Source organism: Molossus molossus, unplaced genomic scaffold, assembly GCF_014108415.1.
Source record: "Molossus molossus isolate mMolMol1 unplaced genomic scaffold, mMolMol1.p scaffold_m16_p_19, whole genome shotgun sequence".
Classification (NCBI taxonomy): Eukaryota; Metazoa; Chordata; class Mammalia; order Chiroptera; family Molossidae; genus Molossus; species Molossus molossus.
Window position 1 is genome coordinate 21184762 of NW_023425354.1, and position 21611 is coordinate 21206372.

Genomic DNA, 21611 nt, shown 5'->3' on the forward strand with positions numbered 1-21611 from the left:
GGGTGTGGAGAAAGGGGGACTCTAGTACACTGCTGGTGGGAATGCAGACTGGTGCAGCCACAATGGAAAACACTATGGTGTTACCTCAAAAATTAAAAATTGAACTTCCATTTGACCCAGTGATCCCACTTCTAGGAATATACCCTAAGAAGCCTGAAACTCCAATCAGAAAGAATGTATGTACCCCCATGCTCGTAGCAGCACTATTTACAATAGCTAAGATCTGGAAACAGCCCAAATGTCCATCAGTTGACGAATGGATAAAAAAGCAGTGGTACATATACACAATGGAGTACTATGCAGCTGTAAGAAAAGAAGATCTCTTATCCTTTGAGAGAACATGGAAGCACCTGGAAAGTATTATTCTAAGCAAAATAAGCCAAACAGAGAAAGACAAGCATCATATGATCTCACTTATTTGTGGAATATAATGAACATAACAGTCTGAAGAATGGGGTAGTCCCAGAGACATGGAAGTGGGGTACAGACTGACAATCTCCAGGAAAGGGGGTGGGGTGGGATAAACCACAGAACTTATATGCATGTATACATGAACAATGGATATGGACAACAAAGCTGGGGACAGGGCGAGGAGGGGGGGAATCAGTGGGGGAGAAAGGAGAAACATCTGTAACAAAACTAAATAATTAAAAAATTATTTTTTATATTTATAAATTTTGTAAAGGTTTATCCCTTCAATAAACCACATAGTATCTCAATGTAACAGTATTTTAAAGAACAGTTTTTTAGTTTTCTGCATGTAATACCTAATTATCCTTCATTTATCATTTTAGAATTAGATATATGTTAAATTATCTTAGAATCATTGTGTGTGTGTGTGTGTGTGTGTGTGTGTGAGAGAGAGAGAGAGAGAGAGAGAGAGAGAGAGAGAGAGAGAGAGAGAGAGAGAGCTTGGTTCTTTTATCCTGGGCTATTACTGGTCAGCATTTCCCAAAGTTTGTGCCTTATAACACTAATTCTTTGAAAAACATTTTACAGTGGCCAATAAGTTTGGAAACTGTTTGCTTAACCAAATTCAAAATGTCTCTTTATTAAAGATTTTATTGTTTATTTAATATTTTAATGTTTATTTCACATTTCCAAGGAGGAATAAATAATGCAACATTTTCTTAGCTTACTTGCCCAGATACCTTTTTTCAGCTGAGCATCCTATACACCACTTGTTTGGGGACACACTTTGGGTACTGTTTAAGTGTCCAGCGCATATTTCAGTATAAAAAATAATCCTTTTTGGGAAGCTCTACTTTGGGCCTTAATCAGTCTTTCCTGATAGTGCGTGCATATTTACATGGGGAAACGCTTGGGCGTGGTGAGACCATAGAAATAACTAGGCTGTCTAGACAGTCATTTCTTTACCATTGGATAGTAATCCAATAGTAATGGGGAGAGCATTTAAATCCTCAGATAATATAAAAAATGTTCCCTCATTCTCATGAGTTATTTTAGCTGTCCCCCTCTGATACAGGCCAAACAAAATGTGGCTTATGAATTGCAAGAGTTATCTGTGCAATTGCTTTATCAGCTTAGCCTGCCGTACAGGAACCAGTGGGCAGGGGAATGGTGGCGGGGCCAGAAAGGAGAGCAAGGCAGTGAGGGAAGACATCGATGCTTGGAACTAAGAGTGCTAGCTGAGTTTTAAGTAGGTATTAAGATCATCTGTACTGTATGACTGACAACAAAGCACTTTGGAAATTTTGACTATAGCTAGAAATGAGGACAAATATTTGCAAGAAAATAATGTTCTAGGTAATGCCCGGTCTGGTTAAATGGACCCTGGAACACTGAGAATTGAATGCACTTGGCAGAGTGTGGAATGTTGAAGGCCCTGGTTGGATAAAGTTATCCTAGAGTTCTGGGAATTAAATCTCCCTTTGGTTTCCTTCTCAAGCTCCTTCCATGCATATTTACCTCTTCTAATGAACCATTTATTAAAACAATATTATTTTCTTGCAAACACTTGTCCTCATTTATAGCTGGAGCCAAAACTGCTGGAGGACATATATAACTCATTGTTATAGTTACGCAGTAATTGGGAATAACTTTTTGTTCATATCTTGTCAAAACTCAGCTAGCATCCCTTAGTTTCAACCATTGATTTCTTACCTCCCTGGTCCAGCAGTACCCTGAATCTAGGGAGTGCAGTGTAGCTGGCGATCTGGTGGGTGAAGGAGCATGGAAAACGAAAACTTTATGGAGGCTTTAATTCTCCAAATAAAACTAAGTGCCTGTTCCACGAATCATTACACAGATCAGAAACCTGACCCTGTCCCAGCTGAACAGCCCAAATAGAAGAGAAGCTTTCAAAAGCGACTCAGAGATTTTCTGGGTGTAGTTGGCTAGATCTTAGAAAGTGTGCTCGCCTTTCTCTTAAAATTCAGGGTGAGAGTAAACTCCAGGGCCCAGTCCTGATGTAAGGATGGGAGACAGAAATGAGGTATGGCAAGAAGACTGGACTTCAAGACAGAGAACCTCGGTTTCTCTTGATTCTGTCTTCCTAGCATTGTGACCTTGGTCAAGTCACTGAGCCTCGGTGATAATTGCCAAAATAAGGATGGAAAAGAGATGTGGGATGTGAAATTGCATGTAAACTTTATAGTAAGTATACACAAAGGTTTACTACTACTGTTGTGTTACAAGTGGTTTCGCGTTTCCAGGGATGCTTACAGAATTTTCCTCAGAGGCGCTAGTTTTAGGGTGAATAACCCAAAGACCCAGCATACTGAGGAGTTTTGTGAGGGACAGTTGAAAGGGAAGGGAACTAATGGCAGCTGCCATTTTTCCTGTGCTTGTTTTCAAACTGTTCCTATAAAGAGAGAGTGAGAAAGAAAGGGAGGGAGGAGGGGAAGTCTCTTCTGAAGGGTTAAAGCAAGATAGTGCTCTAAAGTGATTCCAGATGTACAAATATTAATATCTCTCTCTTCCTGATGAATGAGAAGGTATGACCCAGTTAGGAAACTGCTAAATGACCGGCGCCACCAAGACCTCGGTCGATGGCCCAGTGCAGATTTTTATCCTTACCTCGGCAACTGTAGTGCTGATGAAGGGCTCGGACCTGCTGCAGCAGACCTTCCAAAACTTCGCTCTGTCCCTTGTGTCTGGGCTCTCTGTCGTCATAGTCTTTCCAGTCTATTGAACAAAAGAAACAAACAGAGTGAAATTTTAAAGCAGGGGAGGCCTCTCCCGGCCCTGCCTCGGGAGCAGAGTTCTGCTCATGCCGCCCACAGACGCTGTGGACAAGCACCCAGCACTCGCATGGCTGGCTGGCAGTGCCAAGGGTTTGGAAGCTGCCATTGTTCGGGGCCCTGTGCAAAACAGTAATTGTGGTTGGTTTCTTGTGTTGGGCAGTTTTAGGGCAAGAGAAAATGGTAACAGAAAGCCAAAAGAAAATGGGGAATTCAGGAGTCCAATTTCCCCTCCCCTCGCTCCTTATTCTCCTTTCAGCACCCAGTGTCCTGTCAGTTCCCCTGCCACCTTCCCACTCAGCACCCCGAGTCTCCACTGAATCTCCACAGTAGGAGAGAGGGGTGGGAACGTGCAGACTAGATGAAATCCACAGTCCCAATGCTTTTATTGTAGGTTTCACACTTTTGGCCAAATTGACATTTCTTTCCAAGGAAAGAGCCCATGTCAGATGCCAAGAAATGGAAATCTACATTTTGCTCTAATGAATGTCTGCTTTGGTTAGCTGGCACGGCAACCCCTGCACATACTCTGAGCCACCAACCACCCTGTCTGCTCAGTCTCTAAATATACAGTATTAGCTTACATGGCAAATTTAAATTGCAATACCCACTGAGATTTTTCTCCCCCTTCTATTTTCATTCCATTTGGCAATAATGATATCAAGAGTAATAACCCGTATGGGACTAATGTCAAGACTGTAATTCTGCTGTCTCCAGCTCTGGATTTTTTTTTTTTAAAGCAGGTCAGTCAGTCATTTCATAGTCCATCGCTTCTTCCCTCTATTTTCTTTCCTCCAGTTTTACTTTCTGAACTTTTCAAAGCAACAATTAAAGGTGCTTCTTGGTTAAAATGCTTTTTCTAAAAATGCTAGACATCATTTCCCTAGAAAACTCAGTTCGTTCATGAGTGTATTGGAGGCTTAAATTCTAGTTGAATGATTTTCAAATTCCCTCTCCCCAGATTTATTTTAAAATGTGGAATCTCCCTTGTTAGACGCCATGACAGTTAATGCTAGGTAAATGTCTTTTCTGCACTGGTCCATCCAAGGCCCAGCAGTACAGCACAGCTAGAAGGAACACCCACTGGTCCTGGAGGCAGATATATTAGGTTATGAATCCTGACTCTTCTGATTCCTAACTTAGTGACTATAACTGAGGCAAGTCACTTACACTGGCAGGGTCTCTACTCTGTAATATGAGAAAGGAACACAGAATCTGCCTTGCAGTATTTTTTGTGAGAAGGACTAGTAGGCACCCAGCACAATGTCACATGGAAGGCATTGTGTAAGTCCTAACTTAAAAAGAAGGGTATTCACTGGTGGGAACTTAACTCCCTGAGTAGCAAGTACGGAAATATCATTTCTTACCTTATCAGATGATCCCCTATGAAGAAGAAGGCCTCAGATTTTCTAACTCCTCCTCCTTCCCACCCTCCCCCATGCGCCCTCTTCCATTTACCTCTCAGAAGACTGAGGCCCAGAGAGCCCCATTTCAGTTCCACATTACTCAGCTTGTTGGTGGCAGGGCCAGGACGGTCACAGAATCTTATGGCCCTCCCTGTCATGCTCATTTCCTGATACCACAGACGTGTTGGGTTTCTTTTGGGAAGGAGGGTCAGGCCTGGTTGGCGTCTGTGTGGTGTGGGGTGGTGGTGGTGGTCAGCTCTGGAGACAGGGAGTTGGCATAGGTGCCTTCTGCAGACTCTGTTCCTTGTGGGCAGGAACCATGACATAATTTCTTTTTGCCTCAGGTTTCTTCTCTGTAAAGTGAGTTTTTGAGTCTCTTTTTAGGTTAACTGAGGTTTCAAAGAGATAATGTAAGTAAAGCACCATTTGGGGCATATAGGAGATACTCATTAAATGTTGGTGAGGCACTGTGACTAGTGCCACCATGGTGTTCAGGTCGGATGGACTAGGGAAGGGCTTTTACTGGGAAATTTGGAAAAGCTAGAGCAAATGAACTCCAGGTGCCCTTGGACTCTCTGTCCTGTCCTGGTGTCTGGGCACAGTGAGAATACACATTGTTCTTGTGGATCCCCGAAGACTGTTATGAGTTTGTTCCCCTCATTGGGTAAATATATCTGAAGTACTCGTGATAAGATAAGCAACCTTGTTTGCTGGAGTAAGGCTCCTGGGTGGCTGGATTACTACCTGGCCCTGAACATGCTAATGCATTCTAATGAGTGTTAATACTGCCGGCAGTGCGAGGGGAGATGAAATGGACCTGGCTCTTTCAGCTGAGCCCTATTACATCAGAGCGAGCTCGAGCTGATGACTTTATGATACATTAGAAAATTGCTAACGCTAAATTGCAGCCCGAGTGAACGCTGGACACGATGCCAAGGTTTTTGGAAAGAATGAGTTTTTCTCATAGATGTTTGGAAGGTTCTGACGACTACATAAAATAGGAGACTTTAGGGATGAGGGAGAAAATTGAAAATATATTAAGAAATCAGGAACCTGACAGGAATAAACTTAGCGTGGTAGGAAAAGAGCAGATTGTGCCACATAATACAGCTCACTGTTCTGGTAACGAGACACTTCAATTGCAACACAACGCAGAGCTTACATTCACTGGCGATATCAGGGCTTTCCTGATCGTAACTCAGACAAGCCTGTCTGGGTCCTTTTCTCTTATTATGTACCATACCATATAACATAAGTCTATAAAAACACATTAAGGCCTTTTGTAAAAATATAAAAAAACGTTTTATAGCTTACTGGAACATATTACCCAATTTCCAATTACTCTGTCATGTTAGAATACATTGTCTTCTGGTAAATATTTGAATACTGATACATGTTACATCACAATGTCATACTCTGTTTATAAATAGAACCAGAGTGTTTTTATATTGTTCTTTCCAAGTGATATGGCATGTCTGCAGCAACTGTAACGACATGTTTGCATTTCAGTTCTTTGCCAGATACCCCTACTGATCCATCGTGCTGTTTTAGAAAGGTTGCCATTTTGCTATGTTAATTATCAAGCAATAAGTGACTCTTCCCAGTCTTGGACAACTGTTCCTGTCATTCTGGAGAGAGCTCTTTGAAAGGGCTGTGAGGGAGAGTGTCTGAATAGACTCTGTGTATAGAAGCAGACATCTGATGTTTGTAAGTAAATGCGTCCATGTGCGGTTCAGAATTTGCATCGGGTGTGCATGTGGAGTGGGTTTCCCACTGCTCTTCCTTCAGGTGTGCTGAGGCTAGCTTTCCCCCCCTATCTCTTTTATCTCTCCATCTCCACTAACACATACCCTTTTTCTTTTCTTCCTGGAAAAAGAGTGGTTCCCTTATCATAATCTTGCAATATTCCCAGTTTGTGTTTCTGATAAGTCTTCAGTAAAAAAGATGTTCAAGCCCTGGCCAATGTTGCTCAGTGGTTAGAGTGTTGGTCCTTGCACCGAGGGTTGAGGGTTTGATTCCTGGTCAAGGGCACATACCTAGGTTGTAGGTTCGATCCCCAGCCCGTTTGGGTTACATGTGGAAGGCAACCAATTGATGTGTCTCTCTCTCACATTGATGCTTCTCTCTGTCTCTCTTTTCCACCTTCCACCCTCCCTTTCTTTTCCACTCTCTCTAAAAATAATAATAATAAAAACAGATGTCCAAATCAGACTGGAATAATTAAATCATTAAATACTAGGGGATTCAGGAGCCTTAGGTATTGGTGGTCTAAGGCTCTGTATAACCTGGTTTAGCTATCTGAATCCATCAGAGGTGGGAGACAGGAATGGTTGGCTGCTCTTAGCTTGTCTGCCTAATAGCAGGGTACTAGTTACCCCTGGTCTAGATAGCGGGTCTTGAGCAGTTTGGGCTTGAATCCTGGCTTAACCACATACCTACCAGAGCTGTAACCTTGGGCAAGGCAACATGCTCTCTGAATCCCAATTTTATTATTAGAGGAGAAGGAGGATTTGGAACTGACTTCAGTGCTAGCTAGTTTAGGTGATGTTGGGCTCTGTGTATGTATGTGCCTCTATATTAATAGTTCTCTCATCAGTAAAATGGGTCTAAGAATAAAATTTACTTCAATAGGTTTGTTATGAAGATTAAAAGAGTTAATCCATGACAAGTTCTTAGATGAACATGAAGCATATAATGAGTCTAATAAATGTTAGCGCTGATGTTGATGATGATGATGATGCTTATCCGTAAGACAGGAACAGTGATGACTGACTGTTTTAAGTATTAAGTGAGACACTGAATGTGAAAGCCCATAATATACCACTGATTTGTGATTTGTTCTGGGTAAAGGGTTGTTGTAGTACTTGAAAAATACATAAATATTAAAAAGAAAACTCATAACCCAAATATCCACCATTAAATTTGGATAGTTATATGCAGACTCGCCTATCTAATGGTAGTCAAACTTACAGTTTAAATGTTATATGAAAATTTTTGCATTTTCCACATAAAACTTATACTGTAAGAATTTCTTCTACACAATGCATGGTTTTGAAAACACCAGTTTGTTCTACAGTATAGATACTATATCATACTTTATTTAACTATTAAGCTAATATAGAATATTTGTTCTCTTCACCACATATATTTCACTATATCAATATATTGCCACATTGAACATCTTTGTCCATAATTGTTTGTCTGCATCTGTTTTCTTGGTTTTGATTTCTAGATGTGTAATTATGGGATAGAATGAAAAGAAGGTTCTTATGGTAGTTGTATAGATGGCAAATTGTGTTTCAAAAAGGATGTAGCACTCACAGGAATCATATTATACATTTTTAACTATCACATTTGTGAAGATCTAAAAACAAATTACAATATATTTTAGAGCAATAGGTTTATTATGCTGAAACATCTATCATATGGTATGTTTGGAGATTTTTTTTCTGGTTAATTAAATTTTCTGGTTAATAGAGATACACCAGGGTATAAATTATCAATCTTCAAATAATTGGAAGAGGCTTTTGCTGGGTTTTTCAGTCACCGCTACAAATATTATAGGTTATATTTGTGGGAGAGTGTAGCAGAGTGTCTGTTTATAAGGAAGCTTTTCTTTGGATGGAAGGTAATATTTGCTAGGTTCTCATCGTGGAAGGGGTGATAAGAGCCCAGATGGACTGTACGTCCTCTGGGCCACCCGGTCCCATGGTGTCGTTTCACTACGTCCCCATGAAAGCCCTGTGGAAGGGTATGATCAGACCCGTTCTACAGATGTTGAATTGAGACTCAGAGAGTTGAAGAAACTTTTGAATGCCATAGAGCTAATGAAAGGTATAATGGGCATCAAATTTGGTGTTGCTGGTTACAAATTCTCTCTCTTTTCATTCTACTGAGTTGCCTCCCAGGGGATCTTTTCTGCAGAGGAACATTCATTATGTGGCGCAGATGCTACCCTGAGTTAGTCCCACATAGGGGAGAGGAATGAATGGCAATGGCATCTGGAGGATGGAGTTGAACTTGGAGCCTATTGCCAGGCTTGAGGGAGTTCACAGCTACCACCTACTAGAAGGAGAGGCACATGCTGGCGTCGAGGTCTGAGCAGGTCCCCATCCTTTCATGTTATAAGCCGAGACTTGAACAAAATACTGTTGTCCCTGCAAAGTATTGAAATAGAGAGAAGAATGCATTGGGCATTTTATTTAGTCACTTTTACCCTAGTAATACTAGATTCCCATGTCTGATGAACTCATTTATCCCTTACGAACAAACTACCCCACCACCCATATTTTAGCTTTCTAGCTTTTCTTGACTATTATGTTTACATAGGATAATACATATTTTGGGGGTGTTCTTTTGGTTTCTCTGTGCTTTCTTTTTTCCAAAAAATAGAATATCATAATTACTTTTTCTGGTCCCTCCAAAACACATAAACGCCACTTCTTTAAAGTAACAATTCCGTAAGGTTTACCAAAAAAGAGCACTTTCCCACCCTGGCCTCTTTCTCCTTATCTTCCCCTCCCCAGAGACAGCCACCATCATGGTTTAGCTGATCAACTTGCTTTGTGAAATTAACGAGCTCTATTGAACATCTTTTCAGATTAGTAATTAACGGTCTGTTCCATTCTTTTAGTGGCTGCATAGTATTTCACTGTGGGGCCAGTACAGCCATTTAACCAGCCCCTCACTGGTGCACAGTTAGATGGTTCCCACACTTTAGGCCATCATAAATAATGCTGGAATAAACATTCTCTACTTAGCTGTCCAAACTTTTAAAAAGTTAACTCTTTGATGTTACGTCCATTTTAAAACCATTATTAAAACAGTAGCTTATATTCTTTAATATCTTATGGCATTATAAATTAAGGAGTTATTTTTGTTTGCTTATACTCTTTAAAAATGTTTTGTATGGTTTTATGTTTGTGCTTTGAGGAGTTTATTATTTTTTCCCCTAGTGACTGCAAAGGGGCATGTTAGAAGCCAGCATTTGATAAATCATTGCTTGCAAAAATTGTAAAATGGTGTTTGAAGTAAAAAAAAAAAGCAATCTTTGTAGCAGCTTTCTTAGGAGTTTAATAATATTGGCTTTAGCATATTAATAAAGTTAAAAAATTTTTAACATTAAAAATGGGTTTCCATTAAAAATGGGTTTCTCTGTCCCTCAAGGTTATGGAGAGTCTGTAGAAGTGTAAATCTACTTCTATGTGATTAGGGTCCTGTCTGTGCTGTTCTCATTGGACGACTAAGTGGAAAAACTTAATTCCTGTAAAAATTAGTTCAAATATTAGAGAAACTCTCTGTGGAGAGGTTTCCATTTTTATCACCATATCACTTTTTCTTTTCAAGCAATGGAAATTCCCTAGGGTTCTCTATGGCCTCCTTCCATCCTGTAAGCTATAGGGTTGGGCATCAGTCTTCAGCTGATAGCATCTCTGGGGGCCACCCACTCGGGTTTGTTTTTTCTGGTAATCCACAGTTTTGGCCTCTGGTGTAGACGTGTGATTAGAACTAAAAGTCAGGATTCTGTGGTGGTGACCCAACCACCAAGAAATTCTAGTAGAACGAGCTGGTTCAAACTTGAAGAGATGTAACCTGGTGCGGCTCTTTTAATGCTGTGCTTCAGGATTGTACTTTACATATTACTGTTTCAATTGACCAATGCTTTTTAGAAACAATGACAACAACAAAATTCTCCCTCCACCTCACATATGTGACGGTCCTAAGATATTAATTATTTGAATTGGCCCCCCCCCCCAAAAAAAAGAAATGCAGGTTGGATTTAAGTTTACTAAAAAATATTTTTTTCCATAAAAAAGAAAAATATTTTGATGGTCCACTTTTGTTGCATTTTAATTGTTTGCGGAAACGTAGGGTTTATTTCAATCTGAACTGACTTGCTAGGTGTTTTTATGTTTTGCATTTTGTATGCTTTTATGGTTTATAGTTCTATAAATAATTAACGTTTAAGTTTAGATTGGTTAAACAAATAAGCACAGTTTGTCGCAGTTTTTCATTCACAGTTTAAATTGGTTCAGGTTACTGAGAAATGTAGCACTGCCGTACATAGATTCTTTTTTGTGAAAGGAGATTTAGACAGATTTTTTTTTTTTAATCAAGGGAAAAGGATTTCTCTCAGGAAATTGTGTGACTCCAATTGATGACTGATCTCAACCAGGCTGTGGGGGTGAGGGTTAGATGAGGCTGTTATTTTTACCATCAGACAAGGAGTCAAAATTGGATCTCTCAGAGCCTTTGATCCCCCCGAAGATTAGACTGCGATCCAGCAAGCAGCAGCTTTCAAGGCTTGCGTGAGGCCAGTCTTTTTCTGATCTCCGTAGAACATGGCAGCTTACAAAGTGGTTCATGCTGTCTGCTCACTCCTTTGTGGGGTTCAGATTATGGATACCAGACATATCACGCTTAACGAGTGGCAGTTGTTGCCAGAGGACTGGGTGTTGGCTGTTGTTTCCAGAGTAGGCATTTGCTACCAAAATCACAGCACAAACATCGGGGCAGGGGAAGTCTAAGGGGAGGATTTGGCATTTACCGTTGTAAGCCCTGTAATTGTACATCTCAGGGTCTGCAGGTCCTCCATGATGATTTCTCCAGCCAAAGGACAAAATTCTTGAGACATGCTCCATTCCACTGGATGGGAGAGGAGGAGGCAGAAAGGGAGAGAAGGGGGGAGGGGGTAAGAGAGGGAGAATGAATGAAATTGTTACCAAGAGGCATCAGAGATCCTCTAGCAATAAAATCTCTCTCAAAAATAGTAAGTTTACCTTCTGTTTTCTATATTGATACATCTAACATTCTCCTCAACATGTCAGTTTCCAAGTTCAGAATTATTTTTAAAACAAGCAAAAACTATAATTATTTAACAGTGATTAATATACCTTAAATATATGTGTGTGCGTGTGTGTGTATAGACACACACACGCTCAGACACATTACATATAAAAATTTATTGTATATAGAAGATAAAGCATTTTATTACGTGTGAGAAGTGAAGGGTTCATTACAACATTACATTCTATTTATTTCCCAAGTCTGGTTTCTGCTTCACTATTCTACTGAAAATGCAATTTCAAGGTCCCAGTGACATTCTCATTCAAAGTAAAGAAGCCTCCTTTCATTTCCTTCCACAAAATATGACACCTCCTTCTGGAATCACTCTTTCTTCAGCGTCTCATACGCCACTCCCTGGCTCTCCTTCTGCTTCCTGATACTATTGCCCAGGCTTTTTCCCTGAGTTCTCTTCAGCCCAGGGATTGGGGGTTTGTGGCTGACCTCTTCAGTGCTCCCCCACACCTGACATCCCCAAAGCGGGTGTTCATTCAAAGTTAAATCTCACACCCAAATTCTAACACCCCATTTTACTGAGAGACCATGTTCTTTCACAACATTTTCCACTGGTTAAAAAAAAGCATGATCAGGAAAGATAAATTTTGCATCATCAGTGAAAAGTGTCTTAAGTGACAGTTTACATATGGCAGGATTTAAGGCAATTCTAAATGACGCAGGAGCTCGAGTCACATGGGAGACAAGGCCTGCACGTTTCTAAACCTCATGATGACAAGCTACAGACCTTAAGATTTAAATGATACTCTCTTTGACACTTAAATACTTCAAAGTTAAGCCAAGCCATCCCTAAATTCCGCTGCTCCCATGCAGTCCTAGAATCTCTCTGCTTTAGGATTGCAGCCCTCTGCCTCTTTTCATTATCCCCCTGGGAATCTGCCTTGCTCCCTCTACTCTCTCAGAATTGCTCTCCTAAAATTCCTAGTGTTCTGATCATCCACAAAACCTCTCCTCAGGAAATCCTGCCACATTGGCCTCCCTTACGGTTTGCAACCTTCTTTCTCGGTGGTGGTGGTTGCACTCTCTCTTCTGCTTCTCCTACCTCCTGACCCCTCCTTCCAGACTCTCCCTGGCTCCTCCTTTTATTCTTCCTTCGATGTGATGTTCCCTGGGGGCTTGGCTCTTCTCACTGCTCCTGCTTGTCACAGGTAGTGACCTGATTCTCTTTCATGGCTCCAACTGTGCCTCTTGAAACTGTCATTTTAGGTATAGCCTCTTTCTGGAACTTTAACTTCCTCCTGTAAGTCTCCACTCCACTTGGGTAGCCCCTAAGTACCTCTTGCCAAAATATGTTTCTCCTCTTGTTTTCTCATTTAGCTCATGGTATTGGCACATATCCAGTCACCCAAACCCAAATCTCAGAGCATCCTTGCCTCCTCTTTTCCCCCAGTTCCTTACAATGAGTCAGTTACAAAACCCAGTAGGTTCTACTTGTTAAATGTCTCCCATAAGTTTCCCTCTCCCCCTCACACTGAAATTACTCTGGAACAGGCCTTTATAATCATGAGCATCAGCTCTGCAACTGATTTCTTTATGGCCTGACAGACAACTGATCAGCTCTCCTAATTTATTTCTCTGTTCATCTTCTCATCCTCATATATAATTCTTTTACTATAGCCTGAATTATAGTTTAAAAATGCAGATCTATTTATTTCAGTTCTCCACTTGAAATCATTCATAGTCTTTTCAAAATAAAATGAATTTTTACCAAGGCATTCAAGGACTTTTATCATCTGGTGCCAACCTTAGTCTGCTGTCCTCATCGCCTTCCATTTCCCAAAGCAAAGTCCTTGGAATATAAGTCTGTATTCTACCTGATTGATGTGTGTACTTTTCTGCCCTGTGTCTTTTGCTCATAATCTAACCTTTGCTTGGTGAAACCCCACTAATCCTTTAAGACCTGGCAGAGCCAACTCTGAATTTCTCAGGAATAATCAATTAAACATACCTGTTTCTGTGTTCCCAGAGCTCTTTATTCATATGAAAACAAGATTTATTGAACACATATTATACTTGATTGTATGTGTCTTTGTCTTATTAGATCGTGAGAAACTTGAGGGTAGGAAAGTGTCCTTTTCTCTTTCTCTCTAGTATGTGGATCTGAGTGCATGGTGCATAAAAGGTGCTTACTAAATATTTCTCACACACACACACAACTAGAATGGACATTTTTTTTTCCCAACATGGAGATATTTTTCTTCCATGTGCATTTTCTCCTTCTCTAGTCTTTGGCATATTGTAAAATGCAGTTACAATCAAATGATTCCAGTTATTTGTTAACTCTCAGATCAAGCCTCTACCTCTTTAAAAATATGAATTCTAAAACATATTATATATCTTTGTGTGTATAATTTTTTTCAAAATGTTTTATTCTGCTTATTATGAGCTACTGGCTCTTGAAGAAGTCCCTGAAAGTCAAATTGGAGAGGGTTTGTAATCAGAGAATGATCTTGCATATAATTTTAACCAAAGAAAAAGGAATTATTGAGGAAGTTATCATAAACAAAACAAAGTGAAAATCAGTAGCAAATATGCAAAGACATTTAGAAAGAGCAAAGAAAGTTCTGGAAACAAAAATATCCTTGATTGTCATTAAGACATGCATGATTAACTGTTGTGGTGGAGCTCCAAGTTCAAGGCTGAGAATTAAGAGCTTTGATTCCAGGCTAAGGATTTAGCATAGCATCCCAAAGAAGAGTTAGGGATCGGGGGGGGGGGGGGGGGGGGCGAACAATGCCAGATGCTTTAGCAAGTGACTAATGAAAATTCAGTCAAAGATACAAACTTTAAAATTTCTGAATTCACACAATTTATTATTTTTTTATTTTCTATCCTTACCCGAGGACATTTTTGCATTTATCTTCAGACAGAGTGGGAAGGAGAGAGGGGGGAAGAGAGAGGGAGAAACATCGACGTGAGAGAAACACATCGAGTGGTTGCTACCCGCACAACTCCAACCGAGGCCGGGATACGTGCCCTTAGCGGGAACGGAACCCAGGACTCTGGTCCACGGGCCGGCGCTCTAACCGCTGAGCCAAACCAGCCAGGGCCACACAATTTATTTTTGAATAAGAACTGTTCATGTTCTATTAAAATATGTTTTACAAAGCATGTTCCAGGTGGAAAAGAGGGCCCGGATTCTTGAAAAGCAAAGCAAAAACATAGAAGGAGGTTTGTAAGGAGGTGTGGTCCTGCTTTGGTAGGTAGTAGAATGTTTTCAGCATTTAAGTCTGATCTTATAACACATACAGGTTTCAAAAGGGGAAGGGACTAGGAAAAGAGAAGATACAAATAGAAGGAAAAAAGTCTCCATGTTGGAACGGCCAAACTATTCTGGGGCCAACCCAATAGTCTTTTCCCTCTGTATACTTCCCTGGGTTGGTGGACTCTTCTGACATGTAAAAAGGAGCTTCTGGTAATTTAAAGACCGAGAGGGGGAAACAGAGTAAGCAGGAGTCACTTTGAGAGCCAACTGGGAATTCTAAGAAGGCAAGTTAGCATGGTCCCTCTGGAAAGTTATGTGTAGGTCGTTTAAAGACTTAATATTAAAGCCATGAGAAAATCACATCTAAGCCTGCTCTAAATCCCTGAAGGGCTGGAGCCATGTATATGAAGTTTAAAACTATATAAGACTTATAATTTTAAGATAAAGATCAGGCAACTGTTTCTACTTAGGTCTGGGAACTAGAAGCAGGGTTTAATCATGCAATGGCTCATAGCAGTTGAACATGAGCAAGAAAGGTACCAGACAAAACCTGGGTGTTAGTATTTCTTAAAATTTGGCTCTGTCTCAAACTGTGGTTCACTATATTTAAGTCAAATAACTATGAATATTTTAAGTGTGACCACTTTGTTATTTTAACAAATATTTTATTTTTATCTAAGCTCTAGAAATGTAGAATCATTTGGGCAGGAGAGTCCTAGCTGAACCCCAACCATTTTCCTGAAGGCAGTGATATAAACCAAAGGCCGAAAGCATAAGAAGAAAAAGAATGCCTGACGATCTGTCCTTGTTACCCAGATTCTGCAATGTGAGGGAAAAGGTCATAGACTCGGTGAGAAGGGCGGAAAACTCACGACTAGAAGTGTTAGGAGGTACCAGCCAAAGACTCAGTCTAACTCGCAGGTAAATATCACGCCTCGTGCTGTGGACTGTGTGGTTCATACACTGCCCTTGCTGGAACACTTGCACGTTTCCGGCCAGTTTTTTGAGATGTGAAAACTGTGTACTAAAGTTGTAAAGAAATAACATTGCAACAATGTCCGATTCATTTCATCCGATTAAAAAATCAACCACAAACCTGTTGTTGTCTAAGTTCTCCCTACCGTCTCTAAGGCCTCAAGCCCAGTGTTGCCTGTTGGCGCACCGGGAGGAGTGCACTGTGAACGTTTTCCTCTCACCTCTGGCCCAGACCCCACCCCACCCACTAGAGCCTCACCAGTCCCTGGACCTCAGACCCATCGCTTATGCTGTTTTCTCTTTGGGTACTCTGTCCTCTGTCCCCAAATCCTCTTCCTCTCCATTCACACAGGCGTGGTTCCAGGACTTCTCCTTCCATAGCTTTTCCTGGGTTTCCAAGGGAAGCGCCTTTGCCACTTTTCCCACAGCAGTTTTAATGTGTCTTACATTGCACTTGCTTTATTGTTTTCTATTTATTTTTTAAGACATCTGTCTCCTCTGTAGTTTGTAAGCTCTTTGAGGGCAAAGACCATGTTGAATTAATGCCAGTTTCCAAAGCAGCTACCACAGCACCAAGCCCAGTATAGGCGGTTCAGTAAATGCTGGGGGAATTGAATGCTAGATTCTTGACTTTCAAATGTTTAGAGTCTAAGGTAGACAGAAGTCTGATGCTGGTACATAAAGAATAAGAAAAAATGAAGTTAAAAGAGAACAGGAATTGCTTGAGCTGCCTAATGAGTGGTTGAGATGGAGATTAATCCCTGGCCTCCAGATTCCCAGCATCCCAGATTCTTCACTTGCCCATACTGTCTCTCAGGAACCAAAAAAATAAAAGTTTATTTCCTGTTCCCTATCAGCACTTCTATGGAACCAAAACAGCATTCTTACTGGCCACACTCACCCCGGCGCCTTAGCTAATGAACGGAATTTGGCTAGACTGCCTAGCCCAGCACCAGGGCATTATGAAATCTTCCCCTGATCCATCTAATTGTGCAGTCTCTAACCTTCCAGGCCAACCATAGCACAAGAGGAAGAAAGGGAGAGAGGGACGTGCCGAGAAACCCAGAGAGGGATCAAATACAGTCATTTCTAGAGATGAGAAGATGTGTCTTGCCGAAGCATGAACCCACTCAACACTTGTGGGTTTTAAATTGGGAACTGACGTGAAAACTCTGGATCTGAGAATTCTGTTTAGCTCTGGCAAAATATGAGGTCGGAGCCGCTTGCCTTTTTTATTTTAAATTCCCTTGGTAGTCCTAGGATCAGGGGCATGCATTACATTCAAACAAGAATCTTTATTGTTTGCATAGCACATGGTCTTCTAGTTAATTAGAAAAACATTTTTTTTCCCCAAATTAAATTTCCCTAGAAAAACAATGATTGAAATTAAGGGCAAAAGGCTTTTTTTTTTTTTTAGACACTAGTAAAGCCTTCCTGACCCACGACTTCTAGAAGATTAAAAGCAAAGTTGGAATCCGAAGGCTGTCTTCGTTTATTTATTGTCAGATTCTGTCATCCACACAAATAATATGTGCCTATCTGTATACATTGTATACTGTTTTAGTTTTGCCTGCCATATGCTAGGGTGACACACTGATACAGACAGGAAGCAGGGATATCTAAATATTCAGGTTTCAAAAAGTACATAAGCACAAGTAACCACAGAAAAAGTTAGCACCATAGTCGGATCCATTTGCTTCTTTATTTCCCTCCTTTATTTCACCCTGTATGTCTCTTGCCTAAAATTACTCTTTTCCTTGATCCTGTTGGCTTCTTAAATGAAAGGTATGATCATTTTTATGTTTTACTAGCAGGGCTCTCTCTCCTTCCAAGCCCAGCATAAATATTGCTGAATGAGTACCAGTCTTCATAGGCCCAGTCGCCCCAGCCTCACGCCTCCAGGGGGACCCACGAGCCTCAGCGCTCATGTACGTATCTGGTCGCTTAGCTTGGAGAACGAGGAGTGCCTCCACACAGTCCCCTTCGGTTGTGTCCATAGACTGGGGATGAGAACGGCTGAATAATCTGTGCTAAGCAGAGTGATTGGAAGCATGAATAGCCCGGAGCCCCAGGTCAGGTAGCAGTTGGTAGTTTCTTACATCCATAGGATATCTGTCCTTAGTAGATCCACCCACTGGTTTTGGGAAGGTGTCAGCTTTATCACGAAGTAGAGTGCACAGTCCACTTCTTGTGTCACATCTGAGACAACGTGATATGATGGGGTGGAGTCAGAGCTTGGCCCAGGTCCACATTGAGCTGGGATAAATGCAGCAGGGTGCTGGAGTCGACCCATGTGGCTCACAGAGCTGAAGGTTGACATTGCAGAATTCTGCGCTGGCCAGTTTGGCTCATTAGTTAGTCAGCCCTTGGACCTAAGGGTTTCGGGTTCGATTCCTGGTCAAGGGCATGTACCTGGGTTTCAGGTTTTATTCCTGCCCTGGTTGGGTGTACAGGAGGCAATTGATCGATGTGTCTCTCTCACATCGATGTTTCTCTCTCTCTTTCCCTTCCTCCCTTCTACTCTAAAACTCAATGAAAAAATATCCTCAGGTGAGGATTAATAAAAAAAAAAATAAGTAAAATTTCAGAATTCTGCAAGCTGGTAGCTAACACAGCCATCATTAAAAATTAAGTTGCATAAACTTAAAGCTAAAGAAATGATATTAAAGACAAAGACAATAAGTACTCAGAACTCACCTCTCTGTATTTTTATTGCATTTTATTATTAATTATGCCCTCGAGGTTTTTGGTATCTATTGTATCTGTATGGTATGTATAGTATATGTTGACATACTACTGAACATCTCTTTCCGATCTATTTAGTGACATCACATTGGTAGCTTGAAATTAGCCATGGTAGGCATATTTACACCATAGAAACCAGCAATACTGTAAACCAGGGCTTGATTTTTCATTCTGTGGACTGTCTAGACCAGGTATCAGCAAACTACAGTTCCATAAGCCAAATCTGGCCTGAGGTTTTGTATGGCCCAGGAGCTAAGGATGGTTTTGGTTTTTACATTTTTAAAGGATTGTAAAAAAAAAAAAGTCCACACATACACGCGCACACACACGCAATGAAAAATATGTGACAGAGACTATATATAGCCCACGAAGCCTAATGTATTTACTCTCTGGCCTTTTACAGGAGAAATTTGCTGACCATTGGTCTAGACTTAAGAAAGTGATAGAGAAAATGTCGATAATGCAGATTAAAGTTAAAAGTTTCTGTGGATGTTACATTATGAGTAGCACACAAAAACTGAAGAAAAATTCTTCTAGTGCTTAAACTATCAGTACTTGATTCAGCAAAGAATGTCACTGACAAATGAGTGAAGTTCCAACATAAGTCTTTGTCATTTCATTTTTGTTTTACTTCCTTAAAGTAAATGAAAATATAAAACAACATTCACATTGAAACTATGGTTATTGTCACCTGCAGCTATAGAAACCTCTTGGGAGAATCAATAGGCTACAAGGAATTTCCAAAAAAGAGTATATATATTTTATTATTGCTATTTGTAAATTGTGTTGCTACCTATCTTTTCTATCAGTAAAATTTATGAAAGACTTATATGTGTGTGTGTGTGTGTGTATGTATGTATGTATGCATGCATGTGTGTCTGTATGTATATATACAAATATATATTTCCCCCCCACAGAGCCAATTGTGAAAGTTACCACTGGATAAATGCTTAGTGGCTCCCCATATGCACCGGAAGGGTATGGGTATAGTGTCTGAGGAGTGGATTTCTTGGGCATAATTTAGGTAACATTCTGTTTCAGTACACAAGAATGAAGTATGTAAACCTTTCTGGAGGCAGGAGTGGCACAGTGAGGGAACCTGGGGCAGAAGTCCAATTATCAAGCCCTCTCCATCTGGGAGGTCTGCCCATTGTCCAGTGTCCAGGCCCCAGGCACAGGGTAGTACAGGTGCCCTGGTTCCCTGCATTGGTCAGTTCTTTTTGCCTAAGCCAGGGCTGGCTCAGAAACTGGCGCAGCACACAGCCTGCAGGGTGGGAATCTGTGGACTTGACTGTAACAAGGACAACAGAGTCAGGAGCTGACCAACAGGAACTTGAATGTTGATTGTACGGATGGCAGGACATACCAGTCCCCTACTCCTGATGACCTGAAAGAGCTCCCTGCATAACCAGGATTATCTGTGCTTATTAGTATTACTATAATCTTTATATATTTCATATTACGATAATAGTCTTTATTATATTTTATTATGCATTATTATAATATTTAATTTTATAGTTATCTGGGCTTTATGAATGGGCACTTTTAGGACACTGTGGACTGAAAATAGAGACTGTAGTCATGAATTCAGAAAAACTTCTTAATTTTCCTTTTTCCTTGGACCACTGCCATATCCTTGAGCTATAAGATGTCCAGATAGACTTTTATTTGCTTTAGACTACTTTTTAAGAGAAAGTTTCCAGATAATAATTTTTGTTCATTAAAGAAGTATAGTTTTTTAAAAGCTGAACAATAGCAGGGACTCAATTAGAGATCTGAAGACTGGGACTCCCGCCCACCACTCGTCCCAGAATGAGCAGCATCTGACACCTCTTCAGTGGGGTAAGAGCTCTTTTCCTGGAGAAGCTTCCTGGGATGCTGAGGTTTTTGTTTTTTGTTTCCAGCGGACTGATGCCCTTCTGGTCTGCAGGCAGAGAGCTCCAGCAAGCTATTTTACATTTCCAAAGAATACCAGGCAGGGAAGTACAAGATCAGCTGTCTGATTTATACACACAAGGTCCAAAATATGTGGCCAATTCACAGCTTTCTGAATCCCACTGGACCCTCATAGAATTAAAATAACCAGCTACAGGGGCAAAAGCAAAAATATTTCAATTTTCCTGCCAGATGACGAGCCTTCATTTAGAGAAAGGCACTCTATTCGGCTTTTCCTTCATTTTCCTACTATACCCATTTTTAACATACCATTTCCCTCATAATTTTAACAAATTAAACTCCTTGAGGATGGGACCCATGCCATATTGATCTTTGGAGACCCACCCCACTCTCCTGTAGAAGTATTGAGGAGGGTCCCAGATTGAGTGGGTTTGACTCATGTGTGGATACTGATAGGTGGGGGCCAGTCCTCATCCATTTTGCTTCCTATGATCTACAAAATGAGGACTCCTTTGCTGACATTTCAGCTAATTTCTGAGCCTTAGTTCCCACTACTGTCTGCATTTATCCTGTGCTCCAGGCAGGGATAACTAACAGTGGAAATCAAACAGGTTCTTTTACAGATACTTTCCTCATTTATTTCTCACAATATTCCTGAAAGGTAGGCTAAGTCATTCATTCAGTAATTCCACCAATTTAGCAAGTGGATGAACTGGGGATTAAAGTCAGGTCTGTCCAGTGCTCACCTGTACCTTCTCATTGAGCCTGAAGTAGAACCCTCACTCCCTATCCTGGCCCACAAGGCTGTGGATGATGGCGGCCTTCTCTGCCTCTAGCTGCAGGTTCATGGTGCCTACTCACCCTCTTTCTCTCTCTGATTATAGATCCTGGAACATGTCAGGCTTCTCCCTCTCTCACACACGCTGTTCATTTTGCCAGATGTTCCTCCTTTCTAACTTCCATTCCATTAATCATCCCTTCCTTTTCCTGCAACAATCAGTGTAAATGCCACTTCCGCACGTAAGCCTTCTCTGATCCCAGGATAACATTAAGTCCGTTATATCTCTTGGAGCACTAAGTCCTGTTCCTTTGTACACGGTCATTATCTAACAGTGAATTGCCTCTTTAATCCTGTAAGCTCTCCAAGGACAGAGAACATATAGATTCCCTGACAGCACATGCCATAGCTGTAGGGTAGTGGATACTCATTGAGTTGGTGCCAGACTTTTGATCAGCTGGGTTCAGGGATATGGAGAGACAAGTGATGTGGTCCCTGGCCTCAAGAAGCTTACAGTTTACTATTACGGTCCATTTTTACAGATG

General features: G+C 40.9%; 1 protein-coding gene across 2 annotated transcripts in view; it reads right to left on the reverse strand.

Moving 5' to 3' along the window:
• Positions 1-21611, reverse strand: part of ANKFN1 (ankyrin repeat and fibronectin type III domain containing 1) — a 151280-nt gene that overhangs the window by 62244 nt on the left and 67425 nt on the right. For both annotated transcript variants that reach the window (XM_036269323.1, XM_036269324.1), the window contains 3 exons: positions 11157-11254; positions 8676-8766; positions 3040-3147 (listed from right to left, as the gene is read on the reverse strand). In XM_036269323.1, the coding sequence (XP_036125216.1) occupies positions 3040-3147; positions 8676-8766; positions 11157-11254 (297 nt within the window). The remainder of the gene's footprint in view (positions 1-3039; positions 3148-8675; positions 8767-11156; positions 11255-21611) is intronic.